Source organism: Sciurus vulgaris (assembly GCF_902686455.1).
Source record: "Sciurus vulgaris genome assembly, chromosome: 11".
Classification (NCBI taxonomy): domain Eukaryota; kingdom Metazoa; phylum Chordata; class Mammalia; order Rodentia; family Sciuridae; genus Sciurus; species Sciurus vulgaris.
In genome coordinates, this window is record NC_136472.1 from 67,490,090 (window position 1) to 67,507,403 (window position 17,314).

The following is a 17,314-nucleotide window of genomic DNA, read 5'->3' on the forward strand; positions in this document are numbered from 1 at the left end:
ACACTGAGCCCAACATGGGTGGTCAAAAGTGCTAGTCCTGGAGAAGATACACTCTCTTTGAACTGAGATGAGTTGTTCATACTTTTTTTTCAGGGAACTACTAAAGAAGAGAGGATTGAGTAAGGTTCCACTATTGGGTAGCCTTGCACATTCTCTCAAACCTTTCTGAGCTCAATTTTACCCTCACAACAGAGCGTAGGGGATGGAGAGCCACCGTGCCACTGCCTGTGGGGACTGAGGCTGAGGCTTCCGGTCCCCTTTCTCTGTATTGCTGTCTCAGGTCTGAGTATGGGGCCACCACCATATTTCCCACCTTATTTAGAAACAGTCTTGTAATCGGCCTGATTCCTCAGCTCTATTGGCAAAGGAAAGTCTTTGATAAAATATGATTTAATCAGAACCTTTCATTCTGCCTTTCAGTTCACTTAAACAGGATTATGTTCAAGACCATTCTACTTCCAAACAAATTTACTTCAGTACACAACTCATGATTTTTAAAACTTAAGATATATTAAAGGCCTTTTCATCAGATTACAAATGGATTCAAGGAATAATAAAAATTCAAAATATTTATTTAACGTGTGTTGGGCATTTACTGTACTGCAGACACTGTCAACTCCTACATATCACTTTAATATGCTATTTTGTTTAAATCCTTGCAATCTTCCATGTAAAGTAGACACATTTATGATTATCTCCAGTTTAGATAGGAGAAAATTTCTGCACAGAGAAGTTGAAGATCATCTCCAAAGTCACATAACTTTGATGTGGCTGAGCTAGGATTTGAACTAAGATAATCTGGCTACAGACTCTACTTTGGATTTTATCACTGTGTGAAAATGAGAATAAACAGGAACAAGAAAATACAACTTTGTGCCATGTTTTTATGCCACCCCCTCTACCTCTTCTGAAATCAGGGTGAGGACCATGTCTTCTGATTAAATCATTGTCCCAAGTGATTAATTGGTACACCCCCAATTCATTTTCTTCTTTCTCCCCAGTGTATCCCGCTGCACTTACTACATGTTCTTTGATGTTTTACTCTGACCTGGAGGGAATACCTTTTCCCTCGAGCCTTCTAGACAGGACTCAGTACATGAGTCACTCTGAGTGGAATGTCTCTAAGGAGAAAAACTTATAAACTGAAGAAAGATGAGGGAGATGGTGTCACCGATGTGACCTCTGGCCTGGAGTCCTTTGGGGGAGGAGGTAACAGATGGTCAGGGACAAGTCTCAGACTGTGCTGGCTCTAGGAGGTCTTTCTGTCACCAATGCTCCAAGGACCTAGGTTGGTAAAAAGGGGGTCATGTGTAAGCAGAGTTAGAACAAAGACACCTTTAGAGTAGGAATGGAAACCCAGAGGCATATGGGGATTTAGAGTCTGGGTAAGTGGCACAGGCATTTGCTTTTGCATGAAGAAAGATGCTGTCACATGAGGACCAAAGTGAAGAACCTGGGAGAAGAAACAGTCCTGGATTGGAGTTCAGGAAATCTTGTTCTTGGTCACAGCTCTATGTGACCCTGACAATTTTGTGCATGGCTTTCTTGATCCTGGAAAGAAGCACAGGATAACATAACATACCTGCAGCCACATTACCACCATGGAGATGACCCTGGACCCGGAGCCACATCCCAGAGCCAATCCTGTGCCTTGGAGTTCAGGGAGAAAGGAGGTGCCTCTTCACCTCTCCTGCAGCATGCCCTTGTCTGAACTGTGACTTGCAGAGGAAGCTGGTGAGGTCTGGGTCCAGGGTGAGGGGCTGGGAGGCAAGAGTGCAGAGCAGGCAGGTAGAAGCTGAGGAGGATGCAGCTGTGCCTGCAGAGAACCAGAGAGAGCAGAGTGGAGGCTGGAGGTCGTGAGGAGGGTTCCCAGCTTCCCTCTCCCCACTTCACCCAGGCTATGGGAGGAAATTTGAAGAAATTTGTGGTATAGACAGAGGAACTAGAGAAATCATCTGTGGAATTTTGCCAAGGGAAAGTGTTCTAGTAGGCCCACACCCTAGGTATAGGACTTTCTTAAGAAGCCTTTGTCTGGCAAGCAGGCTGTGCTTACCTTGTGGTAAGTTGGGCCATGGCAGGATGTTTCCAGGGTCTAAAGAAGTCAGTAGGGCCCTGTGGTGAGCAGGACAGGGTCAGGCCCCATGACTGGGCAAAACCTCACACTTTAGAAGGAAGCTCAGGCTCCTAAACAAATAAGACTCTCCCATGGGAAAGTCTAGTCTGTGCTTGGATGTGCCTGGTCTCTGCAGGAGTCAGGGTGTGGGGGTGTGAGTGAGGCATGGTGTTTAGTCAGATGAGGTTTGGCTCAAATCCTAGCTCTCATATTTACTATCTGTGCTTGGATGTGCCTGGTCTCTGCAGGAGTCAGGGCGTCGGGGTGTGAGTGAGACGTAGGAGGAAGTGCTGGAGAGAGGACTATGTGGGGAGCTCAGTACCTCACCCAGCATCAGAGACCCCGTTTTCTGCTCACCTGCCCCAGGTTCCTCAGTATCTACAACCAGGTGAGAATATCAGGGTCTATCTCTCAAGAAATTCAAAGACAAATCTGTGGTCCTTAGACAGCATGGAAGGTCCATCTTACCTCAGATCCTTCTCCAGGCTGTTTTATTTATCCACTTAAACCCAGATAAGTAAAGTCTGCCCTCCCCTCCTACCACCACGCTGACCACCAATTACTCTGTCACTATGGCATCTGGTCTCCATCCCTTCCACTGCAGCCCACTCTTGATAATCTGTGCCCTTAATGGGCATCAAATTTTCCTAGCCTGAATTTCATAGAACCAGAAGTGTCTTCCCATGGACAAAGAGCAGAGGAAAAGAGAACTATGAAATTGAGTCAGAGGATGGATGTCTATAGTGATCAAAGAAGGAATTAAGTTCCATGAATCAGATACCTACAGCTAGTGGGAGGGATGTCATGGGCAACTGGAAAAAGTAATGGACAGACTGGGAGGGTATAATGTTTAGGAGAGTGGTTTCCAAGCTAAAATAAACAAACAGAAAACCCTTCCAGAAATGGATCATGGAACAGGAGTTTTGTCTGAGTGTATTATCCATGGATTGGAAAATAGCCATAATATATTTCCTTTCTTCTGACTTACATGCCCCCTAGGGTGCAGGGAACACAGGGGCTGTGCTACCATTGCAGGGATTAGGCTTAGATAACATGAATGATTTCCCATGAGTCTGGGCTGATGTGGGGACATTCCATCCGGAAAAGAAGACTGTCACAAGGTAGTCTGCTCTGTGGTAAGTTGGGCCATGGCAGGATGTTTCTAGGGTCTAAAGTCAGTAGGGCCCTGTGGTGAGCAGGACAGGGTCAGGCCCCATGACTGGGCAAAACCTCACACTTTAGAAGGAAGCTCAGGCTCCTAAACAAATAAGACTCTCCCATGGGAAAGTCTAGTCTGTGCTTGGATGTGCCTGGTCTCTGCAGGAGTCAGGGTGTGGGGGTGTGAGTGAGGCATGGTGTTTAGTCAGATGAGGTTTGGCTCAAATCCTAGCTCTCATATTTACTATCTGTGTGACTGGGAATATTTTAACATCTCAGAAACCAACTTCTTTCCTGTATCTTACAGTAATGTTAGTGAATCCACAAAACTGTTAGGAAATCATTGTTCAGTGTATGGCAAATCCCAGGACAGTGCCTGATTTGGTGCTCAGAAAATGCTATAGCATCTTAACCCCTCGTCCTGACCCCTACCTCTCTATAATCTCTGTAACACTGGCGATTTCCTCACACACGCCCCATTTGTGCCCTGCAGGAACAGAGCCAGGTGAAACCAGGAGATGGAGCTGGATCCTGCACTGCCTGCTCTCAATCAGACATCACTATTCTCTGCCCCCGGGCCCTTTGTCCTGCTGGGGGTGCCGGGACTGGAGGCCCTGCATGCATGGCTCTCTGTGCCTGTGTGCCTGCTGTACATGGCAGCTTTGGTAGGGAATGCCCTTCTACTGGGGCTGGTGGCAGCAGACAAGGCACTCCGGGCTCCCATGTACCAACTGCTGGGGCTTCTGGCAGTGGCTGATTTGATTCTAGCCACATCCACAGTGCCCAAAGCTCTGGCTGTGCTCTGGGGTTTGTCAGGCGAGATCTCCTTTGGGGCCTGTCTAGCTCAGCTCTTTGTTGCCCATGTGGCCTTCATTGCTGAATCCTCAGTGCTGCTGGCCATGGCTGTTGACCGCTATGTGGCCATTTGCCAGCCTCTGCGCTACGGGGCCTTGCTGACCCAGCGTGTGGTAGGCATAGTGGCTATAGCTGCAGTGGCTCGTGGGGCCTGTGTGATGGTGCCCCCTGTGGTTCTGCTTCAGAGACTGCCTTACTGTGGGCAGCGGGCCCTGCCCCACACCTACTGTGAGCACATGGGTGTGGCTCGCCTGGCATGTGGTGACACACGCCCCAACATCTGGTATGGACTGGCCACCACACTGCTTTCCCCATGCCTGGACCTAGGGCTCATAGGTGCTTCCTATGTCCTTATTCTCCGTGCTGTCTGTCGCCTGCCATCCCGTGGTGCCCGCCACAAGGCCCTGGGTACCTGTGGGGCCCATGCCAGTGTCATTGCTCTTTTCTACACACCTGCCCTCTTCACCTTCCTGGCTCACCGTTTTGGCCACCACACAGTGCCTGGCCATATCCATATCCTGCTGGCTAACCTCTACGTGGTGGTTCCCCCAGCTCTTAACCCTGTGGTCTATGGAGTACGGACCCAGCAGATTGCTCAGAGGCTTAGGTACTTGCTGCGGCTCTTCTTGGCAGGGGCGGAGAGGAAGGTGGGTCCTGAGAGGGCCTCCCCACAGGAATGAAGCTGTTCTCTCTTTTCTATAGTGTGTGTCCTCGCATGGGAAGGCAATGCTACAAGGACTCATCTGGGTAGAGCTCCCACCAAGGCGTTTCCATCTTCTACCCCTAGGTGGCCCTATACTCATGCCAATCCCATTTCCATCTCACAGTAAGAATACACTGAACTAGCCTCTCCAAGCTTAACTCTACCTGCAGTCTATTCCCAGTTTTTACGACTCTATTCATCTCCATTAATAGGCTAGATTCCAAACATATAGAAGAGGTTGGACCTGGACTCTGACAGACAAGGAGGCCCAGACTGTGGTGGAAGATCTTGCCTTCCTCCATCACCCTACCCAAAACAGAGTCAGAATAGTTAAAAGTAGCTCTGAGTGGGGTCTTTGTACAGTGTGTGGAATTAAGCGGGAACTCCATGCTTGCTGAAGGAATGAAGACTGGAAGGGCTGGAGAAACGGCACAATTTGAATAAAATGGAACAGCGATCTGTAAACTAATTTGGTTTCTGACCTGATTGTTACCTAGGGTCTGTATTTCTGGGAAGAGAGTGGACACTACTGTGGCTATCTCCCTTAGCTGTCTCCTATCTTTGATCAGAGGCTGAGGCTACTCCTGCTTTTCTGCCTTGTGCCACTGACTAGTTGTCATTGGTGATTAATGGGAAGATGACTTTGGCGCCTGATGTCATGCTTAATGCTGTATGTATTCTCCTACCCTCCCTTCCCACCATCTCTTCCTCCATAAGGTGCCCCAGATCTAGTGACATCCACTGTAGGGGTGCCAGGCTTGCTCAGGCGCAGGTAAGGGCCATGGAGTCAAGACCCCTAGACTCCAGGAGTTGGGTGAAAGCAGGCTTGTGGTGAGCAGCCTGCAGACTCGTTTACTGCAGGAACAGCTGTACATTTTATAAGTTTCTTGCCCAATCACAATGTGCCACGGGAGATCAGACCACCAGGCTCCTATACAGGTTCCCTTGGTATCACTAAGTCAACTTGGGGCAGTTGTTTACATTCCTAGGTGGTCAGAGCGGAATGCTCCTCCCTGCAAATTTACACACTTGAGACATTAACTGCTCCGAGCCAAGAACTACGATTTCTCCCAACAACCCACGTAGACACTGACAGACAGATTTCCTACTCCACGCACTTTAGGTTTTCCAACCCACTTCTCTGTTATATTTTTAATCTCTATGTCTCTCTGGATCTCATTGTTAGCGCAAGGCTGGGCTAGAGGAGTTGATGGAGAATAAATCTCTGGCTTTGGGCTGGGATTCAGATGGAAAAAAGCAAGACGGAAATATCTCTCACTGAAAGAATGGACATTTTTTTAAGCTGTCTGTTTTATCTCAACTCCCTAAGGTCTCCCTCCCAGTGACGGGAACAAAGCCCTTAAAGCTGTTCCAGGAATCAGCCCCAAACAGGGAGTAAAAGGGTAAATTGAGCCAGATAGCCAGATAGTGCTCAAACAGTAGGATTACCAGAAACTATTGACCAGAATCTACGCCCTGTTGTAAAACATTGAGAAACATGTTGTATGTTATCAGCAAACCCAGACCCCCTTTGAAATTTCCCGGCAGCTTTGTCCCCCTTTTCCCTTTCATGTGCGACCCCTCCCGATGTGTGGTCTCTGCCTTTATAAACCTACAAGATTTTCTGCTAGGGACTCGACTCCTCGAGTTGGGTCCCAGCGCGCTGGAATAAACACCTCTTGCGGTTTGCATCAAGTGACGCCTCTTGCGGTTGATTGGGGTTGCCATCCATCCATGGGACAGATTTGGGGTTTCCTTTTTGGGGGCCTTACATCACCAAGGATTACCAAGAAGAGCCTTGGATCTGTCTTCCTGCAGTCTTACATTAACCTAAGCTTTTTAATCCTTTCCCAGAAGAGGAAGTATGGGATTCATATGCCTTTCTCTATTAACTATATGCTAGGGAGGGAATCCCAAAGGATGATATGAATAAGTAGAGGACATTGATACTAAGCGACCATACTCTCTGAAGTTGGGGCTACTATGAAAAGAGGAGAAACAACAAAGGACATAGTAGAGCTATAGAGACCACACTCCTCAGTAGAAAATTGGGATGAGCTGGGTGTGGTGACACACGCCTGTAGTCCCAGTGCCTCAGGAAGTGCGACAAGAGGATTGCAAGTTCAAAGCTAACCTCATCAACTTAGCAAGGCCCTAAGCAACTTAAGCAACTTAGTGAGAACCTGTCTCTAAGTTAATACACACACACACACACACACACTTGCACACACACACACACACACATGTGGGACTGGGTATGTGGTTTGGTGAGTAAGAGCCTCTGGATTTAATCCCTGGTACCATAAAAAACAGATACAGAAAAAGAAAACTAGGATAATACGCATGCACTCTTCATGGGAAATACCTGCTTTCATAGGAAATCTGACATCCCCACAGTATGTCTCACTGCTGGAGAAGTACTCCTGTGAGATGGTGGAGGATGAGAGTGTAATTTAGGGTGATCATCATTAAGAACACTGACCTGTGATACCCTGTTCAGGCCTCAGGAACCAAACTCTTGCTTTTCTTTAGAGATGCCCATTTGAGAGGCCAGAGGACTTGAGGCTCAACAACTTCCTGCAGCGGATTAGAAAATATTGGGTGGGACTTTCTTGGAGGACAGGCAGTGGAGGCTGAAAGCATCAACACTAAGGGAACTAGGGGAGCATCTGAATAGTGGAGTGGAATGGAAATGTTTAGAGTACCTAGGAGAGTGGAGGAGGCAAATTGCTAGGGCTGAGGGAGGGTATATAAGAGAGCAATCCAGCACAACCTTGCTGAAGAAACACCCCCAGGCCTTCCTTTGGCCCTCCACTTTGGCACGTATACAAGTGTACACAGTTAAGTAAATGGCTTTTGTCCTCAAGATTGAACAGGTAGGGTTGCATTTCCTTCTAGAGTCATCCCTTCCTTAAGGTTGAGGGAAAGATCTTAATCCCTCCTGAAAAGGACCCATGACAAGGCCCCCCAGGAAGTCTCAGGTTTTCCTTAATCTGTTTGGAGAAGAGGGCCTGGCAGGGCAGAGCAGAGCAGATCTCAGCTGGGGGAACAAGGATGGCCCCATTTGTAGTAGGGATCCCATTTCCTCCCATGTTTGGAGGCACCAGTCTCACTGTGATCAACCCCTCCAGCCTCCCCACATCTTCTTAGCACTCAGCACTTTCAGATGTTGAAATGTTTGTCCCCTCCTACTGCGACTATTCATTTTCACTGGAGATAAAACCCAGGGGAGCCCCCAGGACTTAGTGTACTCCTGCAGGAGGAGCAAGATGCAGCCTCTCCCAACTCTTCTGGCCACTCTACTGCTGCTGCCCCTAGTGTTCCCAGGACAGCCTCAGGTACAGGCAGAGGGTGGAGGGATCTCAATCAAGTAGGTAGGGGAGTTAGTTCTGTGCTTTGGGTTGGCTTCCTTCTCTATGGTGATTCTGCTCAAGAATCCTTTAGTCCTTGGAGAGAGTGAAGGTAGAGAGAATTAGTGGAAAAAAGGAGGATGGGACATCATTTTGTTCTGATTTTCCCTTGGCTTGTATGGGCATAGGATGTAAGAGAGAAGGCAAGGGTAAAGACAATAGAGGAGAGAACTCTGCTATCCAACATGCAAAATTATGAGGTTTCATTCTCTACAAATCTGTCATCACCTTCTTGTGGTAAGGATATTGGAGCTAATGAGACCAGACCAGGTATTGCAAACTATGCAATCTTTGCTTCATTATCCCACCAAGACTCAACTATTGGGTTGGAGTTTCAAGCTAGAGACATAGCCAGTGTGCCTGATTATTGTTAGGACCAGAAAAGCTATGTGTGGACCTTCTCTAATAAGTATAGAGGCCACATATTTCATTCTAGAAGATTCGATAAGAAACCTCAACTGGTGACACAAGTCGAATTTAAAAACTGGGAAGCAGCCTTTAGTCTAGTACTTGCTCATCCAGTTTCAAAATGATTGTGGAAAGATGGACCTTGTAAATTATAATAAATAAAGAACTATTTCAAGTATTTTACAAATATTCAATCTCTCTCGCTCTCATTTTTAAAGTAAAACAATAAGACAAATGACATAATTTCTGTCACTGTACACCTGAAAACACTGGGACACAGTGTCAAGCTAACCCAATGTCAAGAACTAAAATTAGAATTCAGGAACTCTGTTTATAGAATTAATGGGTTTGGGATCTATGTGAGTATGAAAGTAATATGAGAGGAAAGAAGATTTTCAAATAATGCATGTCTTAGCCCTAGAACATTCTCCTTTATTCTACTGAGCTAAGGCAACGGACATGCCTCCCAATATCACCCTTTAGGCCTGTACTGCATACCCACCCCCACAAAGCTCAGAGATCTATAGTTTCATTAGGTGTAAGAGCCCAGGATCTCAAGTAAACATGAAACCTAAGGGCAGTTTGTAGCCTCAATACTTGTTAATCATGTGGCTTTCTAAGATATTTTAAAAGTCTCAGATGCCTCTTGTTTTTCAAATATAAAATATGTTTTGCAATTCACTTCATGTCACATTTCTGTGAATGCTAAATATTAGTCCAGAATCTGATGATTTGTGGTGCTGTTACTGCTGATTCCCTTTGTTGCTGTTTAGGAACTCTCTTTACCTGGTGACTTTAAGACAAGGAAACGTTGTAGGATTGGTCAAATCCCTAGAGTGGGGATATGTTGAGACAGGATTAAGCTCCTTAAGCCTCTCCCCTTTCTCTGAAAGCCAGCTTTGCTCTCTTGTAGAGAGGCTTAAGGAAAAGTTGACTTCCAGCTATGTAAACTGCAGCTGAGATGGGGTGAGGGTGGCCCAACCAATACAAGCTAGAGTTTGGAAACTTCAATTAGAAGAAATTAGAAGACCAAGACTCAGGTAGGTGTGGTGATGCAGATCTCACCACAGCTACTTGAGAAGCTGAGGAAGATCACAAATTCAAGGCCAGCCTGATGAACTTAGTGAGATCCTGTCTCAAAAAAAAAAAGGGTTTGGTTTATACTCAAAGTACTTAAAATCAGCATATTATAGTGATACAGTCACATCAATGTTTATAGCAGCTCAAGGCAATAGCTAAACTATGGAATCAACCTAGGTGCCCTTCAATAGATGGATGGATAAAGAAAATGTGGTATATGTACACGATGGAATATTACTCAGCTTTAAATAAGAATGAAATTATGGCATTTGTTGGTAAATAGATGGAGTTGAAGAATATCATGCTATGCTAAATAAGCCAAATCCAAAAAACCAAAGGCTGAATGTTTTCTCTAATATGCAGACGCTGATTCACAATAGGGGTGGGGGGCACTAGGGAAGAATGGAGTTACTTTAGATTAGGTAGAGGGGAGGGAAGGGAGCAGAAGTGGTGTGGGGGCAGGAAGGACAGCAGAGCGAAACAGACATTATTACCTCATGTGCACATGTGACCAATGTGATTCTATAATATGTACAATCAGAAAAATGAGAAATTATACTCCATTTATGTATGATTTATCAAAATGAATAAATGCATTCTACTGTCATGTATAACTAACTAATGAGAACAAATACAAACTTTTTTTTTAAAAAAGGGCTGGGAATAATATATCTTAGTGGTATAGCACTTCTGGGTTCAATCCCCAGTACTGAAGAAAAAATTTCTCAAAACCCCTGATAAAGGTGTGTCCACAAGTTAAGAAGAACCCCCCAAGTGAAGAAAGAACTCTTCTCTGGCACTCAAGAGCAGGGTCAGCCTCTTCTCCTGCCTCATGTTTGCAAATAGCATGTTGTGGTCCAATGTACTTCATTACATTTAGTGTGCCCGTGCCCATGCTTTTGCAGCTGGTTAGAGGTGTGTCAAACTCTGTGGATGCAAGTGGCACATGCCATTGTGTGGTCCATCTGCCCAACAACTCGGTCCTTCTGCAGCAGCTGGAGCAACTACAAAGTATGGCGCGGGAGCTCATTAGCCAGTATGAGCAGGAGCTGTTCAGGGTGAGTGCTGGAAGTGTGAGCTGGGGGTGGAGCTCAGAGTTATCCAAACACAGCCTCCCTTGGATCCAGCATGGGGTTGAGTCCTGGCACTAGAGAAGAAACTGGAAGAAGCATAGTCCTTATCTTTGAAATTAATCCTTAGAAAAAAAGTAAAATTAGGAACTTATCTTGAGATTTCTCACCAGTAGAAACAGTATAGACAGGTTTATGTAGCTGTGCTTCCTACATCAATGAGTGAATTAGAGGATATGGGTACCTGGAAGATGAGCAGGGGAAAATTTGGGCACAAGAATAGACTAGTCCAAAGTTTAGAAGTGGAATGACCAATGCAAAGAAGGCAGGAACAAGGAATTGAAGAGTTAAAACAGAAACCCTGGGTGGAAGGACTTTTGGGCCAGACTGGCAAGCTTAATATTGTTCTTACAACAAGGATAAATGAACAGAAGAGTTGTGTCAACAGTGCGAGATGGTCAATTGCTTGGTGTATCTTCAGTTGTTGAGGGATGTGGTCAACTGGAAGTTTGGAGTCCTTCTGTTCATTCTCTCACTCACTAATCTAGTTCTCAGGAGTGGCTATAACCAGAATAGGGGAAAAAAAGATAAACCTGGTGTGGGATAAGAAGTCTTTTCCTGCAGTGAAAAGAATATGAGTGTCCTCAGCTGTGAAACAGGGGTAATGCTAATGCCCACATAAAGGACTGAGTAGAAGCAAGTGAGATGATACACTTGGGAGTGATTTGTAAGTGGCATGGCCCTGGGAGGATGTAAATAGATGGGAAGAGACATGGGGGTTGACTTTTGGAAGTACTGCCTGTCCATCTCCCCATGTCCAGGCCAGCGAGTATGCACGTGCCACTGAGGATCAAGAAAACCAGGCACTGGAAATGAGCCACACACAGGAGATCAGGAATCCCAGTGCCATTGTCTCTCTCCATGAGACACCAGGCTTCGACCTGCTGTTCCTGCAGCTGGAGGGAGCACAGAAGTTGGCAACCCAGCTTAAGACCAAGGGAGGAGTAGGTTGGGCTGCAGGTGGGGCTGCAGGCCTCCTCCACCAACTCCAGGACCAGGTATGGGGGTAGATTAATAAACACTCCCTTCCTTTCACAGCCCCCTGTGTTTCTGAATCTCACATATTTGGAAATTCCAAAATTACTTCTTTCTGGGAAAAAAGACCCAGAACTGAGAAATAGGAGAGCCTGAATTCAATTCTTAAGTTCAGATCTATGATCTACATCCCTGGTGTCTCATTTCCTCAGGTGACTAATGCCAGTCTTACACTCAAACTTCTGGCTGACACTAATCAGCACAGCTTTGGAGCTCTCCAACAGGAGGTGGATGTACTCCATGGCCAACTAAATGAGTGTGAGAGGGAAAAGGAGCAAGAGCAGGCCTCCAGAAACCCTGGTCCACCCCTGCCCCCTGGTGAGTACACATACTCAATTTCCCAAGGTCTTGTTTCCCCAGCAACAAGTATTGAGAGTGCAGAGTGAGAGTGCAGTAAAGATGTAGATGTAGATGGGAACTAAATCTTCAATTTCCTTGTTTTTCTTTGTGACATTGAGGGATGCAGAACAAGATTGGTATACTTTTTTACCCAAGGGTGATACGAATCATATAAACACCTCATAATAAAACCCACACATTGATCTCTATTTATTCAAAATTGACCTCTTAAGGAACCTGCATATGCACTGGGGTATAGGCACACATGGTATATGTATACATTGTTACTATATTTGACATCTTTCTCTTTGTGGGTTGTATACTTTGCACCTAGCTCAGACCTTTCCTGCTCTTCTCTCTAGGTTCTTGTGCCCATGGAGGGCTCCAGAAAGTCAGTAGACCCCTTGTGCTGCAGCTCAATTGGAGAGGCCTCTCACACAAGGCAGGAGCTTGGGGCCGAGATTCAGCTCCTGGTTCAGACTCCCCACTTTACTGGGTGGCCCCTCTGCGTGCAGATGGCAGGTGAGTCCTGGATGACAGTTTGCTGCAATCAGATTCATTCCACATGTGCCATCCCTTTTGCTTTGCAGGTTTCTTTGCAGCTCCAGCACAGCTTCCTCTCTCTATTTTAGGTGTATTTCTGGGACTATCTGGCCTAGACCTAAAATGTCACCTCTTAACACTTTTCTCAAGGAATAAGTTTGGCCCAGACTTTCCTGAACTTCCTTCAAAAATCCACTGTCTGAAACTTAAAGAATCTTATCATGGTTTCATCTCTGGTCTGATCCTATCTTAAGGACAAATTCTTCTACACTTGATCTCAGAATCCTAACTTCCTGCTCAGAAGAAATGTAGAGAATGGCCCTGGCTAACCTTGAGACTTGGAGTTAAACTGATCTGAGTTTAATTCTCTAAGCTAAGTGATCTTGGAGAAATGGATCCATTTTTTTTTTTTTTTTTTGTCATTTATAAAATGAGGATAATATATGAGAACATTGCATGGAAAAGTATGAACTGACAAATATTTGTTGGATTAAATAAAGGCTAAGTGAATCAATGAATAGATGAAGGAGCCCTTCACTATGTCAGTCTGGTTAAAGAGTTAGGCACTAGTCATGGAGAGTTTGAAATCAGTACCTGTGGACATATGGTGTTGAACCAATTGGGCAGAAGCTCAAGGGAGGGAAAGATAAATGTGGGTTGAGCCAGTCACTGAAGAGCTCAGTTGAGTCTTATCTCAGAAGGATTAGCATTAGTGATAATAATGTCCTCAATTCATACAAATATTTGGTAGCATATGAAATATAACTTGGTTCTCTGAATCCTCTGAAAATTCTAGTTAAGACCCACTTCTTGGAGTTAAGAAATAAGAATTTTCAAAACTTGAATAATTTAAGGGACTTTCCAGAGTGACCTCATGATCATCAACTCCCTGAATCCAGCTCCAGATACTGTAGTATACCTGCATCTCAAAGCAGTGGAGTCTAGGTACTAAAAAATGTCCATAAGAAGAATACAATAATATCTATTATTTGTTAATTGTACTTTGAGATACTGTATATTTTTTTCCTTTGCATTATCCCAATTAGTTCCAACAATCAATGAAGTAGATTCTTCTGTTGCTGCTTTTACAGATATAATTTATAAGCTAGGGGCAGAAGGTGTAGCTCAGTGGCTGAGCACTTGCATATTATGTGTGAAGCCCCAGGTTGAATCCCCAGCACTGCAAAAACAAACAAACTAAGAAAATTTATAAGTTGTGACAACTTGAGCATATTACTTAAACTTTCCTAGACCTAGCCCCCTAATCTGAAAGGATAAAATGTACCTTATAGTGGTTTTTATTATAATTAAATGAGATAATGCATATATAGTGATTAACAGGTATTGTAGCTGTTGCTGTTTTTATTATTATTGTTACTGTTATTTTTAACAGTTATTTATTTTGTCATGATATATGATAAGTAAAAGAAGATGGATTAAAACTCAATTCTATTTGACTCCTAAGTCTCTGTTCTTAATTGGCCCACTAACCTCCCCATTTTATAGTATTGTATTATTCTGCTTATTACTTTCATCTAATGAATTGATGTGGGGCGGGGCTTGGCCTAGGTACTTTGACTACTATAATCTACACAAGTCCTATAATGACCTGGTGATGATGAAGAACTATGAGCAGTGGAAGATTGGCTATGGTGACGGCAGTGGCAACACTGTGTACAAGAACTTCATGTACTTTAACTACTATGGCACAAATGACATGGCCATGGTGAATCTTTCTTCCAATACCCTTGTGCTGCGGCGCCCATTGCCTGGTGCCACCTATGATAACCGCTTCTCCTATGCTGGTGTGCCTTGGAAGGACTTAGATTTTGCTGGTGATGAAAAGGGGCTGTGGGTGCTCTATGCTACTGAGGAGAGCAAGGGCAACCTGGTTGTGAGTCGTCTCAACGAGAGTACCCTGGAAGTAGAGAAATCCTGGCACACCAGTCAGTATAAGCCAGCCCTGTCAGGGGCCTTCATGGCCTGTGGTGTGCTCTATGCCTTGCGCTCACTAAGCACTCGCCAAGAGGAGATCTTTTATGCTTTTGATACCACCAGTGGGCAGGAGCGCCACCTCAGCATCCTCTTGGACAAGATGCTGGATACCCTGCATGGCATCAATTACTGCCCCTCGGACCACAAGCTCTATGTCTACAATGATGGTTACCTGGTGCATTATGACCTCACCTTCCTGACACTGAAGCCCACACTATCCAGACTAGCAGTCAAAAGGCCCTCTGGGGATCGTGCTCCACCCAAACCAGTCAAATCTAATAAGCCCTCTAGGTCCTGAGACCCCAGGCTAGGCCGGGCATTGATAGAAGTGTGTCTTCTTTCTCACCTCCAGGAGGACCACTCTCCAAAATGGTCATAGACTAAGTGATTGAGATACACTGATTTTATGTAATTAGTTCTTTATATAATTCATACCCCAATCAACACATTAAGGTTCCCTTTAATAATAGTCTTTGAAGGTTTACTTGAGAAACAAGTAGAGAGCATGTTTAGCAGGCACCAGGCCCTGGGTTCAACCCCGAGCGTGATGGCAGGGAGATAAACTGTCTTTTCAATCCCTCGCACATGAACGTATGCACATGCACACACACACACTCACACACTCAAAATTAGTTAGGAAAGTGTTATCCACTCTTATATTTTGGCATCACATGTTCTGTGTTTTAAAACTATGAATCCAGCTCCTAAAATTCTAGATTATGTGTAGATTATGTGACTTAGAATTCCCAGTGTCAGTTAAGAACATCTAATTCCAGTGCAGATGATCCGTGGAAGCTGGTGATTATAGTAGGATATGGAAGTTACCACTCTTATCCCTTTTGTGGGGTTCCTAGGGAGAAAAGAGGTAGGGTCTTGGTCTTGAAGATTAAATTTTTTACTTTCCTAAATTAATCTCACTTTTATATTTGCTGAAAGAGAGGTTTAAGCCTGAATCCTACTCTAGGAAGTTAGCAACTGGTAACTACTGGATCTGACATGGACTGGGCTGTAGGTCCAGACATTCTCAATAAAGAATGCTAGGTGTGTCTGCAGAAAGTCTTTCAGTCAATATCTGATTTTTTTTTTGCTTGTTTTCAACACAACTGAGAACATATGGACTTGGACTCTTCCCATTTCCCTTATCTATCTGCACAGTGCTTCTCCCTGTCGAGGCAGGTGAATGGAATGCTTGAGGATTCAGATGCTGAAGTCTTCCCAAAGTATGATTCACTTTCACAACACATATATCCACAAATGTGCATCTAAGAAGACACACGATTCTTACTCTTTTATGTTCAGTAACTCCGTCTATACCCAAATATCAACGTAGACATTTTAGCATACCCATCAATAGTTAATTCATCAGTTACACAAATAAAAATCAACCACTATCTCTAAATTTGAGAATCTGACTGTTCAGTTGCCTGAAACTTTCTGTCCCCTTAGGAATTACACTACTGACTACTTCCACTCTCACCTTTTGATTTATAGTTGTCTCTCCCCATAAATGTTTATTTAAAAATTTTTTTTTATAAAGACATGCATTCAAACCTGAAAAAGAGCCTTGAAATGAATCACCCTAAAAGTTCTATTGTGATGGCTACATGTGAATTATGCAAAGAAATCATGTGTTGAAAGTGGTGGCTCGCTCACCTTCAGTTTGTAATACTCCTATAGCAAGCCTTCCAGTTAGCATTTTTCCTGCTTTTTAGAGAAGAGGGAATGTTTTATCCACCACATGACAAAACTCTCAAGTTTAGAAAACAAATTCTGGACCCCAGAGAAAAACATGATTTCCCCTTACACATAAGATCTGTGTTCTCTTTCCAGTTTCCTTTCTAAGGCCCACTTTTTGCAGACCACTAATAAAACTAACAAGCTCCTTCTGGTGGCATAGTCTACATTCTTGTGTTTAGGAACGTGGTTTTGTTAATTGCTTCAGCAGATCCCACGTTTTGTATGACAAGCCAAACATCTTTTCAAAGAACCTATACACAGTGCCACACATGAAACACACACCACACACAAAAACATCTGTGTATATGTGTGTTTTTAAATTTTTTTTTTTTCTGCTGGGGAATTTTATCTTCATTTTTTTTTTTTTTGGAAAATTGTCTTATTTTATTTTATAATAGAGATTCGGGCCCTACTCCCAAATATATCCATCTTTCCCAGCTAGTCCTGACATACTGTGAGGCTTAAGTTGACATCACAATATCCCTTTTCTGAGGAGGTCATGCCCTTGGTGGGTGGGGCTAGAGGAGGGGCAACTGTGAGGGGCATCATCACCTCTTAGTCCACCCTGTGCCAATATGAATTAGTAGCCACACCAGGTCTCAGCTGGGCCACATCTGGAGAACTGGGGTGAGGGTACAACATCAAAAATACTGGCCCCAGTCCAGTTACTCATCTGTTTTTGGACAGCAAGAAAACTAGCCTGTGGCTTGAGAACAGAATACCCACAGCGAAGGCCAGCAGAAACATTTGTCTGCCCTCACCCCTCTGCCCCTGCTTCTACTCATTCCCCATCTGCCCACCAAGTTCC

The 17,314-nt window shown here is 44.5% G+C and overlaps 2 protein-coding genes across 2 annotated transcripts; both read left to right on the forward strand.

Annotated features, from left to right (window-relative positions):
* Positions 1 to 3,789: 3,789 nt before the first annotated feature.
* Positions 3,790 to 4,806, forward strand: LOC306639852 (olfactory receptor 52D1-like; the record flags this gene model as incomplete). The annotated part of the gene is made up of 1 exon (XM_079103548.1): positions 3,790 to 4,806. The coding sequence occupies one exon, from the start codon at positions 3,790 to 3,792 to the stop codon at positions 4,804 to 4,806; it is 1,017 nt and encodes a 338-aa protein (XP_078959674.1).
* Positions 4,807 to 8,098: 3,292 nt separating this feature from the next.
* LOC306639853 (olfactomedin-4-like) lies at positions 8,099 to 15,067 on the forward strand (the record flags this gene model as incomplete). The annotated part of the gene is made up of 6 exons (XM_079103549.1): positions 8,099 to 8,167; positions 10,633 to 10,785; positions 11,619 to 11,855; positions 12,045 to 12,210; positions 12,594 to 12,753; positions 14,344 to 15,067. The coding sequence occupies 6 exons, from the start codon at positions 8,099 to 8,101 to the stop codon at positions 15,065 to 15,067; spliced, it is 1,509 nt and encodes a 502-aa protein (XP_078959675.1).
* Between the last annotated feature and the right edge of the window lie 2,247 nt (positions 15,068 to 17,314).